Below are 21,106 nucleotides of genomic sequence, written 5' to 3' on the forward strand. Positions count from 1 at the left end.
GAAAGTGTGGAACAGGATCCCAGTCGGAGACCCGGGCTATCAGGTTCTCAGAGAAGCGAGACAGAGTGATGCAAAGATGAGGGGTTTTCGCTTCGTTTGGGAGAGACGAGGGCAGGCCCAGCAAATTGAGGACCCCACCCTCGGCCATCTAGCGCCGCTGACTTTAGAGGAGATCGGTGACGCCCCAAAACCTGCAGGTCTGCCCAGCCTCCTGGAACCGCGCCCCGGAACACGCCTCGAGGACTTCTCATGGGTAGGGCCCAGTTCCGGAAGATCGCCCGGTGCCTTTGGCTCGTCTAGGCCCCGTGAGCGGACTTGGCTCTCGCTTTCCTTGGGGACGCGCCCCGGGACTGAATACGTTGTCCGCATAGGGCCCAGGCTGTGAGCAAAGGGAGGGTAGGGAGCGGCTGGCTTGTCTTGAGGCCTGCGGCCCTGCCGGCCTGAGTGTGCTACCCACACCCGTCCGCCCGCCCAAGAGCGTGACTACCCAGGTGTCCACCCTCACACCTGCAGGGAGCTAGGCGGCTGGCGAGGGCAGGTGTCACTGTCAAGTGTGCGCGTTTGCCTGATAGTGAGGGCGTGTGAGTGCGGGGAAAGCCGACTGGGCCCCGCTTCTCTCGCACATGCGTTCTTATCAGCGGCGGATCCGCGCGCCGGCCACAGCTTCGGGAGCGAGCGTGCCCGGCTTGGTCCGCGAAGAGCGGGTGTCTGGGGCGGCTGGGAGCAGGGTGAGGCCCCTGACCGCCACAGTCTTCAGTTCAGGGCCGGGGCTCTAACCAGTCGTTCCCGGACTGCGCCGCCTCTGGTTTTACTGGAGAGGGACGGGGGTAGCAGGATAGTCGGTTTCCACGGTGACATTAGACACCCTCCTGGATGACAGTAGAGACGGAACTCGAACTTGGAACCAGAAGACCGAGCCCCTAGCTCATACACTGCTCTCTCCACACCCCTGCCCCTCGGCCGCGCTAAAGATCGGGTTTTGGGGTGGGGGCCCTGACACGGATACGCAGGCAGGGGCACCTACAGATGTGGCATTTTATGAAAGCGGCCCTGTCGGCTCCTCCCGCGGTGCTGTCCTCCACCCCAAGCCTCAGTCAGGGTAAAGGCACTAACCCGGAGGGACAGGGATCCGACCCAGGTGTGCAAAGACGTGGGGCAGGATTCACTGTCTCCAGGATTTCGGTCTGGTCTGTCAGTCTCCGGACTACCCCCGCCTCCCCGCGCGCGCATGTTCACACGCCGCCTCTTGCCGCCGCAGCCCCGCCGAGCTAATCAGCACAACATCCACCTATCGATCGCTGGCTGGGTGCCAGGCGGGCCGGCACTGTGCCAGTGGAGGCTGTGGGGCACCAGGGCGGGTAGAGCATAGCTGCGGGGGGAAGGGGCAACCCTTCCCTGGCTCCCTCCAGGACACCGTTCAGAAAGAGGGCCCCGCTTGGGTTTAGGGGGCATCGCAGCCTTGCCTCCCAGAGGTGGCAAGAGACCGTGTGGGGCCGAGAGCAAAGGGGGCCCTCCCTCCTCAGCCCCACCCCCTCCTCCTAATAAAAGCCAAGAACAAAGAGGCCGCTGGGGAAGGAGGCTTTGATCTGACCCCACCTTCCCAGTTCTAGGCCAGGCACACCCAGACTGCCCTTGGGGGGGTGGGGGAAAGGAAGCCCAGCTCTTAGGGACCCAGGCATTCTGAAAGCCAGGTGCTGTCTTTCTACTAGCCTGTGCTTTTGCCCCAATGCCCTGCTTGGTGCTACCACAGCTTGGGCAGTGCCCAAGTAGGTGGGCTGTCAGGAACACCTGCCCCCTTCTCAGCGCAGGAAGGCAGCTAGGGAGGAGGGGGAGGGTGTCAAGCTCCACAGCTGCTGCTGGCACCCACCCCACACTGCCCAGAGGGGTGCCCATGCAGGTCTGGCATGGATGGCCTGGGCACAGCTGGCAAGGAGGTCAGGCCAAGCCAAGCTGAGAGCAGAGGCCACAGGGAGTCCCCATGTCAGGGAAGGAGCCAGAGGGCAGTAGGTTGAGGAAAGCAACAAAAAGATGGGTGGTTTATTGAAGGTTTGGTTCAGAAAGATACTTAGAAAAATATAATACAGTGCCATGAATTCAACCTCATGGTAAGTCCGTCTTCACAGAAGACAAGTGAGTGACCCCCCACCTGGGGAGGAAAAGGTGCTGCCCCTGGGAAGAGGACCACTGGGCACAGATGGCAGGCTGGTCTTCTTCCTTGCCCTGGTCCAGCAATCCACATGTTTCCAGGTCTTCGGCCTTGGTCCCGAGCAGGCTCCATCCCACCAAATCCCAGGCTTCTGGGGGGATGGGATGAGAACATCAAAGCAGTTGACAGAGACCTTATGTTTGTCTCGCCTCTGCTCCAGGGAGCCCAGGGCTGTCTGCTGCTCCCCTGCAGCTCCTCTTTGGCCTAAGATGGGGAGGCCAACACCTGGAAGAAGGTCACCTCAGACCCTCTGACCTCTTCCATTTTGTCTGTCCTGCTTGGCACTCCCAGCTCAGGTAGGTGGCAGGGGCTCTCCTCCAGGGAGTCTTGGGAGGGTTCTGGGTCCTGGGGGTGGCAGGGTCCGCTTGGCTCAGAGAACTCTTAGGAGACGCAGAATTGGGAGCAGCAGCAGGAGCAAGAGACAAAGGGGGCTGGGAGTGGCCCCCCCTTGCCACCCTGACGTGCCACTCTCTCCAGGGCTCCCAACAGGATGGGCCGACTCAGGCTCTGTGAGGGGGAAGGGGCAGCAGAGATGGGTCCTCCTGGTTCAGCAGCCTCCTTCTCACTCTCTCCATCAGCTGTTCACTCCCCTCTCCTCTTTGGGGTCTCCTGAACTAGCCAATCTTTTCCCATCCTCTACCAACCCCATCTTCTCTAAGCCCCAACTTCCAAGTCTACCCCAAGTTGCCATTAGTGACCACCAGTTCAGTTAAGCCTTGGAGGGCCTTGCCCCTGGAGATGCCATTCCCTTGGCCCTACATACGGGGGTGCAGTGGAAGCTCCCACAGGCTAAATGGGGGAGAAGAGACCCCTCTTTTTTTTTTTTTTTTTTTTAGAGCCGCACCTGAGGCATATGGAAGTTTCCAGGCTAGGGATCGAATCAGCTGCAGCCACTGGCCTAGGCCACGGCCACAGCAATGCAGGATCCAAGCCACATCTGTGACCCGCACCACAGCTCACGACAACGCCAGACTCATAACCCAATGAGTGAGGCCAGGGATTTAACCCACATCCTCGTGGATACTAGTCAGGTTCTTAACCCACCGAGCCACAATGGGAACTCCCAAGAGGCCCCTCTCTGATGCTCCCAGATTCTTCCCATGCTTCCCCTCATTCCCGAGGGCCCCCTCACTAGCCAGAAGGGTTGCTCCCGTGCCCCAACCCACTCACTGTCCTCCTTGCAGCAGACAGACACCTGGAGCCTCAAGCACTGGCCAGGACTCTCCGGAGTTGGCACTGCTGGGTGGTGGAATTGGGAGGAAGAAGTTAGCACAGGCTAGTTGGCATGCCTCGGCCTCTGTTTCAAACCGTCCCAGCTTCTCGTCTCTCCAGTTCCCTGGAAAGCTTTTCCTTATTTTGGGGCCACATCTAGGTGCCAGGTCCCCTCTGTGACCCTGCTCATGTCCCCTTTCCTAGCTCTTCTTCTTTTCCCCTCCTCTCTATGGGCTCACTCGAGATGTCCCCCCCGACTTGGTCCTGGCCTCAGGCCCCCTGCCCGACCCCTCCCCACCAGGCCGGCCTTCATTCCCAGCCCTCTCCTTCCCCTGCTCCCCAGGCTCTCTGCCTTAACTGGGGGCAAAGGCAGGCAGCCCCATCCTTCTCCCCACCTGCCCCAGGGGGCGCTAGTGTGCCCATCCTCACTCACAGATGTAGTAGTAGGTCTCTCCAGGCAAGAACTCGAAGCCCAGGGAGAAGGGTGTGAAGCGCTGAATCTTCTCTGAGAATCGCACAGGGCCAAAGGGAGCAAAGGGGCGGGAGCACTCCCAGCGCTTGAAGGCACCTGGCCCCTCCGCCTGGCAGGCCTCATAGCCCGACCAGTCCACCATGTATAAGGCAAAGGTCTCCGGGCCCTCAGGGGGCCCTGGGCTCTCATAGTGTGGGCAGAAGATGTCTAGGTAATCCTTGAGGCCCAGCTCCACCACGGCGTCTCCTCGAAGCAGCCTGCAGGCAGAAGGCAGGTGAGGGCAGAGCGGCTCACGGCGCAGCGCATCTGGGCATGAGGATCAGAGGTACCCCCTTCCTAATGGTCCCCGCCGGCCAGTCCCCCACCCCATGGAGACAGCTTCAGAAGGCCTGAGTTCCCCAGACTGACAGCTCCTGAGAGACAGAGAGTGTGCGAGGAATGGATGAGGTAACTGATTCACAGATTCAGAGGGGTTCAGGGTCAGCGGTGCCTAGAACTACGTGGCTCAAATGTGAGAAGGCCACCCACCAAACCCTAGTTTTCACGTTGGAGCTGCCACCCATCTCTCTAGCCCTAGTGCCCAACATGGCCTGGCATAGCACCTGTGCTTGATAAATGCTAAGTGGATGGTTGCTAAGTGGATGGGGCCGAGACAAGGGGGACAGATCTGGGCCCATCATGCAGTCACAGACCAGAGAGGGTGACCGGAACAGTATCCTCAGTAACAGATGCAGAGAGAGGAAGGCTGCCTTTTAAGACCTCAGTTCAGGGGTTCCCGTCATCGTGGCACAGTTGTTAATGAATCCGACTGGGAACCATGTGGTTGCAGGTTCGATCCCTGGCCTTGCTCAGTGGGTTTAGGGATCCAGTGCTGCCTTGAGCTGTGGTGTAGGCCACAGACACGGCTCGGATCCCGCGTTGCTGTGGTTGTGGTGTAGGCCAGTGGCTACAGCTCCGATTCGACCCTTAGCCTGCGAACCTCCATGTGCCACGGGAGCGGCCCTAGAAAAGGCAAAAAGACAAAAAAAAAGACAAAAAAAAAGACCACAGTTCAATGCTAAAAAGAACGCCATAGTTAAAAAAGAAAGAGAGAGAGGGGAAGAAAGAAAAAGAAAGGCAAGGAAGGAAGAAAGGAAAAGAATGAGATCGGATGGTGGGAACCTCCTTTTTTTTTGCCAGGACAAGGAAGTGCCAGACATGGAGGGGAACTCCATCCACATATCCCCCAATCTTTGGCCTCCTCAGGACAAAAGATTTCCTCAGGACAAAGATTTCACCTCTTGGGAGACGCCCAGGGGGAGCCAGTACAGGTGCGAAGGTCTGGGGCAGGCTGCCCTGCCCCCCAGGATCAAATACTGTGCGAACCACTTTCCCTCCCTCCCCACCAGACACAGCCCAGCACGCCTTACCAAAGGCCCCAGCCCTCTCTCAATGGGTGGTCTTGGGACCACCTGCATCAGGAGTTCTGATTAGAAATGCAGATTCCTGGGCTCAGCTCAGACCTCCTAGAACACTAGCTGGGCCTTTGTATGTTTTGTTCCAAGGGATCCCCAGTGCCTGGAAAAGTGTCTAGCACAAGGACAGCACTCCATACATATTTGTGGATTGAATGAATGAGCCAGAAACCTCAGAGTTAAGGGCTAGGAACCTGAGTTTTTACTAAGTCCTCGAAGTGATTCAGAGGCAGTGGTCTGGAACAGAGAGAGGAATTCAGATTCGGAGGACAACAACAGATTTTATCACATGGTATTGGTGTTGTCCTGACCTGTCCTGAAGCTTGCTCACCCAGGGGTCCTTTGGGCTCCCAGAGGACAGAGCCTAGATCTTCTCTCTAATCCCCAGCACCCTAGCACGGGTCCTGGAACACAATACACTTTTAATAAATGTTAGTGAGCGAACAAACGGAGTCACAGATTGTCTCAAGTAGAAAATCAGAAAGGAAAACAGATGGAGGCATCAGAGCAGCAGGGAGAATTGGGGAGGAGGATTTAACAGGAAAAAATATCGAGGTTCAAAGGCAGACAGCTCAGGAAAGAGAAAGAAATAATAGTTTATATCTGTACAGCCTGCACCTCTTTCACACACATGATCTCAGTTGGTCCGCCTGATTTCCCAGGGTACTAGGCGTTATTAGCCCATTTTACAGATGAGATAACCGAGGTTAGGGAGGTCAAACGGCTTGCCCAAAGGTGATTCAGCTAGAAGGGCAGGGCCGAGACTGCACAGAAATAGAAGGACTAATAATGACCGAGATGAAAGCAGCACTGCCAGATGAAATCAGGAGAAAGAGCTAGCGCCAAGGGGGAGGCCAAGCGACCAGAAGAGTAACGCGCTTTCACAAAAGTAAAGCCCCCTCCCTCCCTCTCAAGTCAGCCCGCCCGGAGTGGAGTGGGAAGGAGGCTGGGGATCAGCGGGAGAGAAGTGAGGGGGGCGGGGCTCGGAGTGCCGGCCGAGGCCCCCAAGCTCCCGGTTCCGAGACCCTACCGACTGCTCTCTGGGCCGGGGTCCTCCGCTCGCCCCCCAAAGCGTGCAGGCGGGAGTGGGGGGCCCCGGGCACGCCTCGCCCCTCCCTCCTCCCCCGCCGGCTCAAACAAAGGAGCCCTAGCGCGCGGCCAAGCTCAAGCGGCGCCGCGCACAGAGCGAGTGTCGGGCGCGCGCTCGCGCCGGGCGCGCGCAGGCCCCGCTCGCCCTTCGCCGGGTTCGGCCCGGCTACCTGGGGTTACTGGAGTTCCAATAGACCTCGTGGCGGAGACCAGAGCTCCCTCTCAGAGGGGAGCTGAGGAGCGCGGCCCAGAGGACAGTCCGCAGCAGGGGCTGCAGCCGCATCGCCCCCGGGGTCTGGTTTAGTCTGGCCCGGCCTGTCCCGGCCCGCTTCGCAGTCGCGGCGAGAAAGGTACAAAGTGCAGAGGAGGGGGGTGTGGGGGGGCTTTGCGGGTAGGGGGGTGGGGTGCCGACACACAGGCCCGCCCTCCAGATAACTTTCCACCAATGGGGGCGCGTCTCCGCCTCTTCATTCAAAGCCAACTCTGATTAACCTTCTGTGCGCCGTGGTGCGCCGCCCGCTTACCAAACTCTCGCTAAGGCTGGACTGCATTTCGAGAGGGCGGCGTGGAGGGGCTTAGTTCACTGTCTAGGAGTTGTTTTAGGGAGGTCGTGTCTTTCATGTCTGTATTACTACTGAATAGAAAACCCTATTAAATCTTTGGAATATTTAAATATGTGCCCATGCTTTTTGCTCAAAAAGAGGCAAGTGAGACACGGGCAAGGATCCACCAAGCTTGTCCAGCCATCTTAGGCACCATTGCTCGTTTTTCTTTGCATACGTAGGGACAGCGCGAGGGGAAGGGACAAATCGCTTCCTGGGACATTCCCTCCACCCCCACAGAGCCTCAGGTGGCGAGCTTGATGCTCGTCTCGGAGTCGGCGCCTGTCCATTCCCGCTCCACACCTTCGTTCTCGGTGAAGGAAGTCCCCAGTCTCAAAGACGAAATAATGAGGTGGTTGCGGCCGGTACAAAGCACCTTTGTTCCCGAACCTTCAGGTGGGGGCGGGGGAGAGGGGAGGCAGGTGTGCGGCCTTGGGATCGTGGGAGCCGCCGCCCCGCCCCGCCCCAGCTCCGGGGCTCTGAGAGCACCAGCCAATTCCATTTTTCCCAGCCACTGGTCAGAGGGTGGGGACGGCGGATCCAACAGCTTGGCTGGTTTGTCGATGGCCGCCGCCAGAGGCCGCGCAGGGTTGGGGGCAAGGACGTAGCGACTGGGGGTGGCAGAGAGCGTACAACGCCCTTTGTGCTACTGAACTGTGCAGAGAGTCATCCCAGGCTGGGCATAAACGAGCCGCGAGCGGCCCGGGGACACTTGCGAACCCAGCCTGGGACTCTTGCCGGCCGGACTTCGTCTGGGGCGGCAGCGTCTCCTGGCGGCCAGACCTGGAATCGCGGCATGGGAGACCTTCCTTAAGCAGACAAACTTCAAGGCGCGCTCCTTACGTTTATTGCGGCTGAGCAGAGACAGGCTACGTGCACCTCCCTCAGCCCCGTCCAGCGCCCAGCCCCTCCCCAACCACCAGCTGCCACTGCATGGGTGGGTCCCCAGGGTGCTGCTCGACAGTGCAAGTAGGTGCCTGGTCTTAGGATGCCTGCTCCGTAGCGTCCAGGCTCCAGCTACTTCAGTCGTCGAGGGGGAGTTCGGCGGTCGGGTCCGCCTGTTGAAGTCCTAAGTCCAGGTTGGAGGCAGCAGAACCTCAGAAGAGGTCAGAGGTAGAGGGAGGACATTGCTGGGGGTGGCGGCGCAGGCCTGGGATGCGGGAAGCCGAGAAAAATGTCAGAGGTCCCCTTTCCCCAGACGACTCACCCCGCCGGCCCATCCTTACCTCCCCTCCTTCCTTACCTGGAGGGTACCACCGGGGGCGGGATTCCAGCTTCAGGGCCGGGCAGGTCACCTGAAGGGCGCCAGCCCTGGGGGTCAGCAGGCAGTGGCTTTCTCGGGGGTGGGGGCTTGGTAGGCCCCTGAGGCTGAGAGAGAGAAGGCAGGAGGCCAGCTTGGGAGGGGGTATGCTGCCCACCTCCAATGCATTGGTGCTGGGGAACCCCAGCTTGAGGGGTGACACTAGAAGTCACCTTTATCTCCAAACAAACCTGTCACCATTAAAGATGCCCCTGGGATCTGTGCCCTTAGGCACAGGGGGCATCTTGCCACGGGCACCACTGCCAAGGCTACCAGCACCACAGCCCTGGGTGAGGGAAGAGGCTGTGCCCTTCTCTCCCCCCAGTTACCTTCGGGCACCTCACCACCGGGTCAGCGGGCAGAGGGCGGGTGGGGGGATTGGGTCGGTCAGCCAGCGCAGCCTGAACAGAGAAAGGGGCAGTAGCTATGAGAGCACAGCCAGGGGCAGTGGGTATGCAGTGGGTCTCCCGAAGGGTTCAGGTCCACATGCAGATTCAGCCAGGGGCAGGACAGAATGAGAACATGCGCACAGGGCTTGAGTTCATGCCAGCAGATGTCTCAGGGGAGAAAAGTGTGGGTCACTGTGGTGTCCCTGGTCAGCTGCAGTCCCGCCACTGACCACCAGATGGTGGTAGAAACCAAGGCAGGAGGCTCACCCTTTGCTGCTTCTGGGGCTCAGAGTGTCTGTAGGCTGAGGGGCACCCTGGTCCCCTAATGAAGAGCGCCACTGGCAGGGAACAGGGATGAGAACGGCAGTTGGGCACCAAGCCTCCCACCTGCCCTGCCCAGATTTACCTGGAGTCTCTTGGGTACGGGGTCAGGAGGCAGCGGCCTGGAGGGAGGGGCCGGGAAGCCAAGAGCACTAGCCTGCTAAGAGAGCAGGAGAAGCAGACAGGCGGGGGGGGGGGGGGGGGGGGGGGGGGAGGTGGGTTGGGGGAGGGGGGAGGGGGAACAGAGAGACAGATGCAGGCAGAGAGGTGTTAGCACCCAGGGAGGGGCAGCCAGGACCCTAGGGGTAGTGGGGGCTGTGCATGCAGTTATTCAGTTGCATGCAGAGGGGGTGACACGTGGTGGCATGGACATGCAGACTACCTCCGCACACAGTCTTGTCATCAGATCCAGAGGGCTCAGAGCAGCGGCCCTCAACCAGCCCTTCTACACATGGTGACCAGGGCCTCATCAGGTCCTGTCACACTGCAGGTCACTCCGAGTACCACACCCTCATGCCCTCTGCTGCTGGGAGCACAGGTAGACCCACCTTTCAAAGCCACCGGCTTGGCCAGCTCAGAGAGCTCAACACTCCCTCTTCTAGGTGACTGCCCCTCCCCAGTCCAGGCTGGACTCTGCTTCTCAGCCTGCAGCCAGGGGAGGGGAGGGGAGGACTGGCCCTGACTCCTCTGATTGACTCTGGGGCAAGGCACGTCTTTCTCTGAGCCTTGAGCCTTCAATCCCTGACACCCCCTGTCCCTGCCCCAGGGCCCAAGCTGGATGCCCGGCCAGGGCGGGGCCCTCTCTCCTCTGGCACAGGCTTACCTTGGCACCTGGCATCAGAGGGGCCCTCTGTGGGGGTCCTGGGCGTTCCGGGGGACCCGACTGGGCTGCCCTGAGCATGGAGAAAGGCAAGGAGGGAGAGGGCTCAGACTCGGACCCTGTTCTCCACCCATATGCAGCCCTTGCGTGGGCTTAACTCTTTGTGGCCCCTTGGAGTGTGGTTTAGGCCAGATCAAAAGTGGGGAGGGGAAATTGATCAGCCTGAAGGAGCCCCCCCTCCCCTGGCCCCATCCTCAGGTCAGGTGAAGAGTTCCCTGGCGCATGTAGGAAAGGGAGGTGTGTGGGGTGTCAGGTGTGGTCTGAGGGGCTTGGGTTCAGAACCAGGCGTCGGAGACGTCCCAGGGTGGGGAGGGCTCAGAGCTGTTGAGAAAGTTGGTAGCAGGGAGGCTGGTACCTGTATTGGCAGCTGGGTCCCTTGAGCTGGCAGAGTCGCTGGCGCAGGCGGGCACGGTGCCAGTAGCTGACACCAAGCAGCACCAGGACTAGCAACAACAGCAGGCTGAGGGACAGTCCTGTGGTCAGGGAGCTGGTGGCTGTGGGGCGGAGCAAGGGCAGGTTTGAAGGTGGGCAGGGCTAAGAACTCTAGACCCAGGAAGAGGCGGTGTTGGGAGTAGGGTGGGCAGGGAGTGAGGTCAAGTGATCAGAGAAGGTGAAACGTCAGGGGTTACAGAGTCAGGGAACCAGTAGTGAAGGGGTCAGAAAAAGGGGGTGGTGAAGGATGCTCCCCATTTGCCCCCGCCCTGCACCCCCTGCTACCTCTGATGTGGGTGATGCAGTCCGGGGGTGCCCAGCCCTCCTCACAGTGGCACTGTCTGTTGCTGTCACAGACCTAGGAGGGACAGTTTGAACAGTGAGAGGCTTTGCACTTCGGGCCGTGTTTCCAGGTCCCCAGCTTTTCAAGATCTCAGGTATCCATGACTGGAAGGTGTGCTCAGGATGATGGGGTGGAGGGTGCCCGTGCTCTGGACAGAGGGACTCTCCATCTGTGCCAGAGGAAATTAGGTCACACTTGCCCTGTGAGCGCCTTCTATCTGCTGCTCCCTGTGCTAGAAACTTTCATACTCGTCTCAGGGGCCCCAGGAAGTGGGTGCTATTATGCTCACTAGTGAGATGAAGAAACAGAGCTCGGAGAGGTTAATAACCTGCCCCAGGTCACACAGTTAAGAAGTGGTAGGTGTTCCCGTTGTGGCTCAGTGGTTAATGAACCCAGCTAGTATCCCTGAGGACGAGAGTTTGATCCCTGGCCTCGCTCAGTGGGTTAAGGATCCGGCGTTGCCGTGAGCTGCGGTGTAGGTCACAGACGCGGCTCGGATCCCGCGTTGCTGTGGCTGTGGTGTAGGCCAGCGGCTACAGCTCCGATTAGTCCTGTAGCCTGGGAACCTCCATATGCCGCAGGTGCGGCCCTAAGAAAACAAAAGATTAAAAAAAAAGAAAGAAAGAGAAAAAGAAGTAGTAGAGCAAGGATTAGAACCCATGCGTGTCTATTCCAAAGCCCACCATTCCTTTCCTTCCCAGAGGCTCCCTCCTGCCCTTCCCATCCCCTGTACCCGCTCACCCCATGCCCATGGCATTTGCTTCGACATTCCTGGGCTCCTAGGATTTCCACGGGCTGGCATCGGTGGTCGAGGCACACCTGCCCCGTGGAGAGAGAAGGGCAAAGGTCACGTTCTCACTGGCCTTACTGTCACTGGGAGGCCAACACGGCCAGGGCCCACCCCACTTTTACAGTTGGGGAAACCAAGGCTCACAGGCTGGCAGAGCTTGGCTCCATCTGAAGTGAGGACCTGAACTCCCCTCAGTCTGTGCCATTTGCGCTGGCAGCTAGTGAGGCCCGGGCCATAAGCAGAGCCCCGTCCAGATACCCCTTCCCCCTGGTCCCGCCCCCTCAGGCTGCTCACCAGGCCAGGGCCACAGGCTGTACCAGGCAAACTCAGGAGGGGCTGGGCCACGTCGTTGCCCAGGTCCAGGTGTACCCGGCTGCAGTTCAACTTGAGCTGGGTCCCATTGGCTTCCAGCACCTCCCAGTGCAGATCCCAGGCTGAGCCCAGCAGAGGCTGGGCCCTCCCCACCTGGCACTGAAGCTGCCCGCACATGGCATCTCTGGGGTTAGGGAAGAGGCGCAGGGTCAGTGGGGGTGGAGCCAAGGCTCCCACCAGCCCAGGGGAGAGTCCAGCTTCCCTCACTTACTTAGTGGCACAGGACACGTAGCTGCCACCAGGACTTCGCCCGCAGTTCCCGAAGGCGTTCCCACGTGTATTGGCAGTAAGGACGCAAGGCGGCGGGGCAGGCTGGGCCCCAGGCCCCCAGAGAGCCTGGCACTGCTGGGCATACGAGGCGCAACGCCCGTGCACGCACACAGCCTCTCCACCAGCGCATGGCTCGCCGTCCCCCAGGCTGATGTCAGGGGGGCACTGGGAGCTGTCTCCTGGGCAGAACTCAGGCAAGTCACAGTCACCTCTGGGAGGGCGGCACTGCCAGCCAGCTGGGCGCAGCTGTGGAGGGTGGCCAAGCATCAGGGTGGGTGCTGGACAAACCAGGCCCTGGGGGTCAGAATGACCTTTCCCATCCTGGCCCCTGGCAGGTGGGCTCTGGGTGGGAGGGGCCAGTCCAGTCTGTGCCCACCTGGCAATTTTGACAACAGAGTCCGTCAGACGCGCACTGTGCCCCTGGCCTCAGCTGGCAGGTGAAGTAATCGCAGCAGGGATCAGTGCAGTCCTGCGGGCAAGGGCATGGGGTGGCGGGGGTGGGGTGGGGGGTGGGGGAGCCTCAGAGCAGGCTGGGCCTGAGCGCCCAACCCAGTCCCTCCTCCCAGAGCCTGAACCCAGAAGGATGCACACAGCAAGGAAACACTGGAGCCGGATGGAATAGGTGATCTGTCTCCCCAAGACAGGGAGGTGGGGAGAGGGGCTCAGGGAGATGGGAGAGGGCCAGGAGCTGGGGTGAGGGCGCAGAGGGAGTGAGGCGAGGCTCTGGAGGAGGGGGCTCACATCAGGGAAGCCACAGTCACACTGCTCTCCGGGCTCCACCAACATATTTCCGCAGACACTGGCCATAGAGGGCAGACCGGACAGCCGTTCAAAGAGGCAGCTGCCCATCCCGCCCAGGAGGGCTTTCTCCAGGGCCTGTCGACTGCAGTTGCTGAAGTTCAGGCCTGGCAGGAAGCTGGGGATGGCGGCAAGGAGGGTTGGGGCTGCGGATGGCCGCCCACCCCTGCCCGCTCCCCTCCCTCCTCCAGCTACTCACTCTGTGGAGGCCTCCATGATGCAGCTCTTGGCTGGGGCTGGACCTGGACAGGGGCAGCTGTTCCCAGGTGAGTCATGGCCCAGGCCCAGGCTGTGGCCCAACTCGTGGGCTATGGAGGAAGCGACTCCCAGGATGCTTGTGGAGTGGTCCTGTCATTGGGGAGGGGATACCCCAGGTCCAGCACCAGCCTGACGGCTCCTGTTCTCTCCTCATCTGATCTCTTGGGCATTCAGCAGGCACCGCCTCCCTCTTTAAGTGCTTCTAAAGTAGAAGGAGAGCCCAGGCCTGGGTGGCAGGAAACCTGGGTGCTGGCTCAGCTCTTTTCCCCCTCTCTCACTATGTGGCCCTGGCAGAGCACCTCTGCTCTGCCTTCTTCTTCTTTTTTTTTTTTTTTTGCTTTTTCTTAGGGCTGCACCAGCAGCATATGGAGGTTCCCAGGCTAGGGGTCAAATCGGAGCTACAGCTGCCGGCCTATACCACAGCCACAATAACATGGGACACCAGCCATGTCTGCGACCTACATCACAGCTCATGGCAATGCCAGATCCTTAACCCACGGAGTGAGGCCAGGGATTGAACCTGCAACCTCATGGTTCCTAGTCAGATTCGTTTCTGCTGCACCACGATGGGAACTCCAGAGCACCTCTGTTTTTTGGGGGCTCAGCTGCTCCCTCCTCCCCCAAGAAGTGGGAAGGGCTCCCAGGTAATAAAGACTGTGTACACTAACGAGCCAGACACAGGTCAGGGGACCCCAGGCAGCAGAGTCCACATCATGTACCCCCCCTTCCATACACTCGGCTTTGGGGTTAGTAATGTAGGGGGTTCAGTGACTAAATGGTACCCCTGTTGGGAGGAACTGCCTTGGGGATGAGGAGGAGACACGGAAATAGCTCACCATGTTCACGCCTCCTGAGAAGTCAGGAGAACAGATGGAGTTCTGAATGGCCATGCCCACCATGGGCCCAGAGAATGACGTAGCACTGTGGGATGGAGAGGTCAAAGGTTAGGGCCAAAAGCCAAGGTGGCCAGAGCTTCAAGGCCTCAGGTAGGGGAGTCGGGGTGTGAAATTGGCCAGGCTGGGGCAGAGCCAGGCCCTGCTCGCTGAGCCTGGGGAGACGAGGGGGGCGGGGGGGTGTGTGTCTTACGTCACCAGCTGGGCACTGTCGTGGGGCAACCGAGGCAGCAAGTCTGTCTGGCGCCAGTGGAGGAAGCTGTCTAGTGTGAGACCTGGGTCCTGACTTATCTCTATCAGGTCGTGCTGGGTCCAGGCCTCCAGGCCCACTAGGGCCACCCGGACATTCAGAGGCCGGAAGAACTGCAAGAGAACTGGGGCTCAGGAGAGGGGTTCCTGTGCTCAGGGGCCATAAGGATGCTGCGGGGCCCAACACTCACTGTGTCCAAGAGGAGGGCCACTTCCAAGGTGCGGTTCAGCAGGTGCTGGAAGTCCCGGTACCTCCGGACCTGGGGGTCAAGAGAGGTGACCATGAAAGGCGGTCGGGCAGGCAGAGATCAGGGGAGGACATGCAGGGGCCAGCAGGCTCACCTCGGAGTGATCAGCCACGATCACCAGCTCAACAACCTTGGTCTCTGTCACCACGTCCCGCCTCCACTGCGGACAAGAGGAAGGAGCGTCAGGCACAGCCACCACTCACCACCGGCGGCCACGCAGGGCTAACCAGGCTGTGTCCACGCCCACTCTGTGTGGTCACACAGTGAAGAGCCTGTTTTACAGAGAACCAAGGAGAGCCTGAGAGGCCAGGGATGTGCCCAAAATGGACTAAGAATAGGCTATGAAGCTGAGGGTAGAGCCCTGCTATTCTTGTTTCAAATTCAGTGCTTTTTCCAAATTAAAAAAAAAAAAAAAAAAAAAGCCAACACCATCAGATATTTAACTATGCCAGGCAGCGTTCTAAGCACCGTCAAATACTTAACATACACCAGACAGAGTTCTAAGAATTTACATATATGTGATCTTCACAGTAAGCTTATAAGGTAAGTAATTTTGCTCTCCACACTGAATAAATTAGGGAATTGGGTTCTTACTGCTTTATGATAGGTCACTATGTATTGGCTACATCCAAGTGAGAGATACATATGGATGAGGAGTTTTTTGTTTGTTTGTTTGTTTGTTTTTTGTCTTTTTGCCATTTCTTGGGCTGTTCCCGCAGCATATGGAGGTTCCCAGGCTAGGGGTCAAATCAGAGCTGTAGCTGCAGGCCTATGCCACAGCCACAGCAATGCGGGATCTGAGCTTTTTCTTTGACCTACAGCACAGCTCACGGCAATGCCGGATCCTTAACCCACTGAGCAAGGCCAGGGATCGAACCCGCAACCTCATCATTCCTAGTTGGATTCGTTAACCACTGAACCACGACGGGAACTCCTGGATGAGGAGTTTGAGTCAAGTACTTGCATCCAAATCCTGGATATACCATTTATTAGTTGAGGGGCCTTAGGCAAGTCACTTAACTGCTCTGAGCTACTTTTATCACAAAAAATAGAGCTATAGACAGTACCTACCTCCCAGGGTTGCTGGGAAGCCAAAGAAGAGTGTTCACAAAGAACCTGGTACTGGGAAATCGCTCCATTAGCAGGAGCTCTTGTTACCGTGAACAAACAGCTCTGAGGGCCCGGGGACCAGCCCTGGGGACACCAGAAGCCCAACCCCCCTGCTCTTCATCCTCACCCTGCGAATGTGATGCTGTCCCATGGGGTGCTCTGGTGGTGCCTGAATGGGCACAGGGGCAGGCCAGCTCAGGGCACAAGTGTGGCCTGGCAGGAGGAGGTCTTGGATCCGGGAGATCACAGGAGGACCCTGAAGATCCCCGGGCCTCTGCTCCAGGGCGTAGCTTCTCTCTGGGGACAGAATCACCAAGCCCCTATGGAAAGACACAGGTCAGAACACTTTCTAGCGCCATGCCTTGTGTCCCCTCATTCTGTCCATCTTGGCTCTTGTACCTGAGCCCGGAGCAGGTGCAGACAGAGACCCAGGAATCGGTGTGGCCTTGCACTCTTCCCTGGTAGCAGCAATTCTCCTACAACAGAGGCACAAATGCCAGCTTGAAGGCCAGGCCAGGGCATGAGCCCAGGAGACTAGCCCGTTGGTGCGGACACACGATGTCCTCCCGCCCTCCGGTCGTCCCCTCCCTTCCTCCCTGGCACTAGAAACGAGGTATAAGATAGCCAGACTCACCAGAGTGTGTCCCTCACTGACCACCCGGGTGCCATCAGGCTGGTACCACACCAGGGTCGGGCGGCCTGAGACAAGTTCCCTGCAGAATGAAGAAAAAGGAAGGCAGTGTCAGCTGTCTCCCAAGGTGGTGCAGTGACAGCCTGAGGCCTGGAGGTGGTAGATGGGTGGCTGGGGGGCAGGTAATCTCCTCCACCCTCCTGCTTCCCCTGGAGGCAGCAGAGTAGGGTGGCTGGGCCTCAAACTCTGCTCGGCTACCTGGGTTCCATTCTAGTTTTCACCACACACTAGCTGTGGGACCTTGGGCAAGTTATTTAACCTCTCTGTGCCTTGACTTCATATACGAGGCCCATAATAACACATAATAGTGGGAGATCCTGTCATGGCTCAGCGGAAACAAATCTGACTAGCATCCATTAGGACGCAGGTTTGATCCCTGGCCTGGCACAGTGGGTTAAGGATCCAGCGTTGTCGTGAGCTATGGTGTAGGTTCACAGACATGGCTTGGATCTGGCATGGCTGTGGCTGTGGCGTAGGCCGGCGGCTACAGCTCCAATTAGACCCCTAGCCTGGGGACCTCCATATGCCGCAGGTGCGGCTCTAAAAAGACAAAAAAGAAAAAAAAAATACACAATAGTATCTACCTTATGGGGTTGTTAGGAGGATTAAATGAGTTCAAGCTCTTAGCACGTGGCACGTGGCGATGCTCTATAGGTTGTTAACCATGTCGTTGTTAATGTTACCACTGTCAGTATTACCTAGTCTGTAGCAGCTCCAGGATATGACTCTCACCATCCAATTCCAACTTGATCCGCAAAGCCTCAGGCAGACCGGTCTGTGGGCACCAGAGGGTATGTCACCTCCCTGGCCCTGCCCCAAACTCCTATCTTCTCTAACCAGAAAACCTCAGGCCCTTAGGAGAGCACCAACGATTAGATCATTGGTGGGGGGATCCCAAGGGAGGGACCAGGAAGCCCTGCCTGGCCTGGGGCATTGTTCTGGGGGGTCGTGCGGGGAGGTCAAGGAAGGTATCCTAGCCCCCCCTTCTCGGCTTCCTGCCCAGAGAGGAAGCACGGTGGAGCACCCGGTGTGGGCCCCAGCCCTTCCTCTGACTCAGCTTTAGAATTGGGAAGGGAGGGTATTTGGTGAGGCCCTGACCCTCTCCAAGGCCCCCCACTGAGAAAACTGACAACAGGGGACCCAGAGAGCAAGTCTGGCCTCAGAATTTCTCCGTGGAGATGGATGGGTTGGGCGGGGCCGAGGCAGACAGATGTGTGCATAGAGGGGAGAGGGAGCTAAGTGAAGCCAGGTGCCGGCTGTGCGGAGGGAGAGGCAGCCAGACTTGGGATGGCCATGCTGCAGTGAGGTCCACTTGGTTGCTGCTCCACCAGGCTTTGCCTCGAGACACCTGTTTATTCAGGATGGTGCCCGGTGGGGGTGTGTTTCTTTATTTGGGGGGCGAGGGAGGCTCACCGGAAGCACCTCTGCTAGGCTGAGGGTGAGGTTGTCCTGAAGGATCTGGGGCTCCAAAGGCCCATTCAGGGCCTCCTCTGGCCTCATCTGCTCCTCCTCAGTGCCACCTGCAGAGACCCCGGGACACCCTGAGAGAGTGCTGAGAGAATCAGCACCAGGACTGGGGGGGTGGGGTGCTGATATCCTCTGAACCACCTGGCTCCCAGCATAGCCAGGCCCTTCTCTGCTTGAAGGACTCCTGCATTGCATGCTGGCACTTAAAGGAGACTACTAAACGGGGCAGGGGGTGGGGTGGGGCGTGCCTCTCTCCAATTTTTCCCTTCCATCCCACCAACCCATCCACAAGTCCCTAGAAAGAAGTTCAGTTTGTCCAGCCTGTGGCCCCTCCCTGTCCCCCCTCAGGCCAATCCCAGGTTCTCACAGGGACCCTCCCCCAGTTCCCATTCCCTTCCAAAGACCACCCCCCCCAGCCCCAGGAACGCCCCCACTCAGGACTGGGCGAAGCCTTGTGGCCCGGTGCCCACTCACCCTCCCTTTCCTCACATCAGAGATGCCGGCAACGCCCATTTCTGGGTGAGCAGTGCAAACACCCCCCTCCCTAAACACCCCTCATGCCCAACGAGGCACACCCGCTCCCCACAGCCTCCGCTTCCTCCCGGAGTCCGCCCCCTGCCCTCCACAATGGTCCTCTCTCCTCCGGACACTCCACCCGCGCCTGCCCTCTCGGCCCCCGGCCCAAGACAGCAGCGGGAAGTGAAAGTTCCAAGGAGGAGTTGGTGTCCCAGTCTCTTTCCTGGCCAATTCTCCCCACTCCCGACTCCTCCCGGACCCCCTCCCGCCCAGCAAGGCTTCTGGTGGCATCAGCACCAGGGTGAGCGGTGTCTGGCCGCTCAGGCCTGGGATGAGGGACCAGGAAGAATTCTCTTCGCCAAACCCTAGGAGTCGTGCCTACTCGGCGCCCTGGCACCGGGTGGAACGGGCAGCTAGGCCCCAGAGGAGCGAAGACGTCAGTCCTGGGGAGCAGCGACCCTCTACTGCGATCCCGAGGAGGCGCTGGTCCAGGCCCCCGGTGCCTGATGCCGGAGCCTAAAAGTGTCCGTAGGGACGGAGCAGGGGAAAACCGGGCAGCGAGCGCCGGCATCCCCCCTCCTTCCTTCTCCATTCCATCTCCGAGTCGCCGAGCCCTCGGCCCAGGACAGCAGACCAGGGCGGGCTGCGCCCCGGTTGGGGTCTCCCAGGGTCTCCAGCCGACCCCAGGACCCCAGTGCCTCCCGACTTACCCCTGCATCCTCCCAGTCCGCCCCCGGCCCGCTCCTGGCTGAACACTCACCTATATCTGGGAGCGGCCGGGAGGGCAGAGGGCTGCCCGCGCCCAGAAGCCCCAGAGCCCAGAGCAGCGCCAGCCGCATGGCAGCGGGGCCCGGGGCTGGGCGAGGGCAGCAGGTGCTGGGCCGCTCGCCGAGGAGCAGCGGCGGCCGGGTCTGCTTCGCGCACCTCCCGGCGCAGAGCGGTCACCAGGCTCCGCCCGGCCCCCTCCCACCGGGCCCAGGGCCAGGCTCCGCCCCCGGGAAGGCCCCGCCTCCGCCGAGCGCCCAGTCCCAAAGAGGCGGGGACTCGGCCAACGACTTCGACTCCCTGCGCTGCCCTAGCTGGTTTGTCCCGCCACTTTCTGGCTACTGTGCAGGGTGGGAGCGGAGGCCTGGTTCGACCGGCTTGGGAGTCGCGCCTACACCTGGCCCTGGGTCTGGACCCGTTCCTGCCAGCCGCGTGTCCTGAAGCCCGGGTCTGCCCGGATCAGGCGGATCAATTCTCTTGATTGCCCGTCATGCAGAGCGGGGCTCGCCCTCCCTTACCGGACCCCTGCGAAGCGCGGGCAACAGGAGTGTACTAAGCATTTATTAAACAGGAAGGAGCATGTGGGAGAGCGAGCAGGAACCCCCTTCACTCTGCATAGGTAGCGTCATCGTTGCTGTCGCTGTAGGCGGAGGAGGAGAGCTCCTCGCGGGGTGTGCAGACCGGGCACCGCTGCCGCATATCGTTCCAGCAGGATCGGCAGTACACCGCCTCACAGTCAGGCGTAGGGCACACGTAGGACTCGGGCGTCTCGGATGCCTGGCACACCACGCATCGCCGGCGGAGCCAGGGGCGCAAGAGAGGGCAGCGGCGGTGCAGGATGTCCGCCAGGCGGCGGCGCTGTTGGCAGACAAGGCAGGTTTAGAGCTCTTTGAGGAGCAGGGAGAGAAGGAGTTATTGGACAGCACTTCTTGTCTGAAGGACTGACTATGCCTACATGTTGGGGGAAGCCAGCTTGGGCACAGAAGACCCTGGAAGACAAGGTTGCTAAGAAGTGGATCCTAGAGAGCATCCTTCACTCCTTGAGCCTCCCTCCGTGATGAAGTGGGAGGATGCAGCCTTGGGAGGAACCAACCAGTAACAGCAACAATCATCATCATTTACACTTTCCCATAATTTGTCTTTTTCTTTTTTTTCTTTTTCGGGCCGCACCCGCAGCATACAGAGGTTCCCAGGCTAGGGGTCGAATTGAAGCTACAGCTGCCGACCTACACCACAGCTACAGCCACGCAGGATCTGAGCCTTGTCTGCGACCCACACCACAGCTCACGGCAACACTGTATCCTTAATCCACTGGGCGAGGCCAAGGATCAAACCGCAACCTCATGGTTACTAGTCAGATTTGTTTCCACTGTGCCTCATGGGGAACTCCTCCCCAAATGTGTCTTAATTTGATTCTTACCTTGGGGCTGAGAAGTGAGTAGGGCAGGTAAGACCATTACTACTGTGTTCCCCCACCTTATATGTAAGAAAGATGAATCTCATAAATGTTAGGTGATTTTTCCAAAGGCAGACAGCCAGGAAATAACCAAACCTGGTTGGACCTAGGTACCTTGATTCCAAATCATAAGCCTGGCTCATTATGCTCCCTCCCCCTCACCCCACCTTCTCTCCACACAATTGCCAGGAATTCTCAGGCTACTTTATCATGTCACTCTTTGCTCAAGAGACTCCAGGGGTCCCACTTCCTGCCAGAAAAATGCAGAACTCTTCGGCTTGGCCTTCTTTTTTTTTTTTTTTTTTGTCTTTTTTCCATTTCTTGGGCCGCTCCCGAAGCATATGGAGGTTCCCAGGCTAGGGGTCCAGTCGGAGCTGTAGCCGCCGGCCTATGCCAGAGCCACAGCAATGCAGCAACCGAACTACATCTGCGACCTACACCACAGGTCACAGCAATGCTGGATCCTTAACCCACTGAGCAAGGCCAGGGATCGAACCTGCAACCTCATGGTTCCTAGTCGGAT

At 59.2% G+C, this 21,106-nt stretch overlaps 2 protein-coding genes across 11 annotated transcripts; both read right to left on the reverse strand.

Moving 5' to 3' along the window:
• Window positions 1-2,008: 2,008 nt before the first annotated feature.
• Window positions 2,009-6,807, reverse strand: EFNA4 (ephrin A4). Of its 4 annotated transcripts, none has more exons than XM_047784413.1 (4): window positions 6,604-6,807; window positions 3,852-4,147; window positions 3,377-3,442; window positions 2,009-2,297 (listed from the first exon to the last, which is right to left on the reverse strand). In XM_047784413.1, the coding sequence occupies exons 1-4, from the start codon at window positions 6,714-6,716 to the stop codon at window positions 2,101-2,103; spliced, it is 672 nt and encodes a 223-aa protein (XP_047640369.1). In that variant the 5' UTR covers window positions 6,717-6,807; the 3' UTR covers window positions 2,009-2,100. The 4 variants fall into 4 exon arrangements, with proteins under 4 accessions (XP_047640369.1, XP_047640368.1, XP_047640370.1 ...); XM_047784412.1 differs by having other exon boundaries at window positions 3,377-3,445; XM_047784414.1 differs by having other exon boundaries at window positions 2,009-2,713; window positions 3,377-3,445.
• A 1,052-nt stretch (window positions 6,808-7,859) lies between these two features.
• Window positions 7,860-19,296, reverse strand: ADAM15 (ADAM metallopeptidase domain 15). 7 transcript variants are annotated; one of them, XM_047784387.1, is made up of 23 exons: window positions 19,123-19,288; window positions 17,793-17,899; window positions 17,078-17,154; window positions 16,323-16,401; window positions 16,088-16,164; window positions 15,816-16,008; window positions 14,673-14,738; window positions 14,522-14,590; window positions 14,275-14,444; window positions 14,025-14,109; window positions 13,130-13,278; window positions 12,874-13,048; window positions 12,509-12,601; window positions 12,074-12,378; window positions 11,785-11,986; window positions 11,442-11,519; window positions 10,643-10,715; window positions 10,281-10,419; window positions 9,869-9,938; window positions 9,131-9,202; window positions 8,665-8,736; window positions 8,279-8,403; window positions 7,860-8,185 (listed from the first exon to the last, which is right to left on the reverse strand). In XM_047784387.1, the coding sequence occupies exons 1-23, from the start codon at window positions 19,199-19,201 to the stop codon at window positions 8,143-8,145; spliced, it is 2,598 nt and encodes an 865-aa protein (XP_047640343.1). In that variant the 5' UTR covers window positions 19,202-19,288; the 3' UTR covers window positions 7,860-8,142. The 7 variants fall into 7 exon arrangements, 6 of the variants coding, with proteins under 6 accessions (XP_047640343.1, XP_047640342.1, XP_047640345.1 ...); XM_047784386.1 differs by having other exon boundaries at window positions 9,131-9,205; XM_047784389.1 differs by lacking the exon at window positions 8,665-8,736.
• Between the last annotated feature and the right edge of the window lie 1,810 nt (window positions 19,297-21,106).

Source organism: Phacochoerus africanus, chromosome 6, assembly GCF_016906955.1.
Source record: "Phacochoerus africanus isolate WHEZ1 chromosome 6, ROS_Pafr_v1, whole genome shotgun sequence".
In the NCBI taxonomy this organism is placed as follows: Eukaryota; Metazoa; Chordata; class Mammalia; order Artiodactyla; family Suidae; genus Phacochoerus; species Phacochoerus africanus.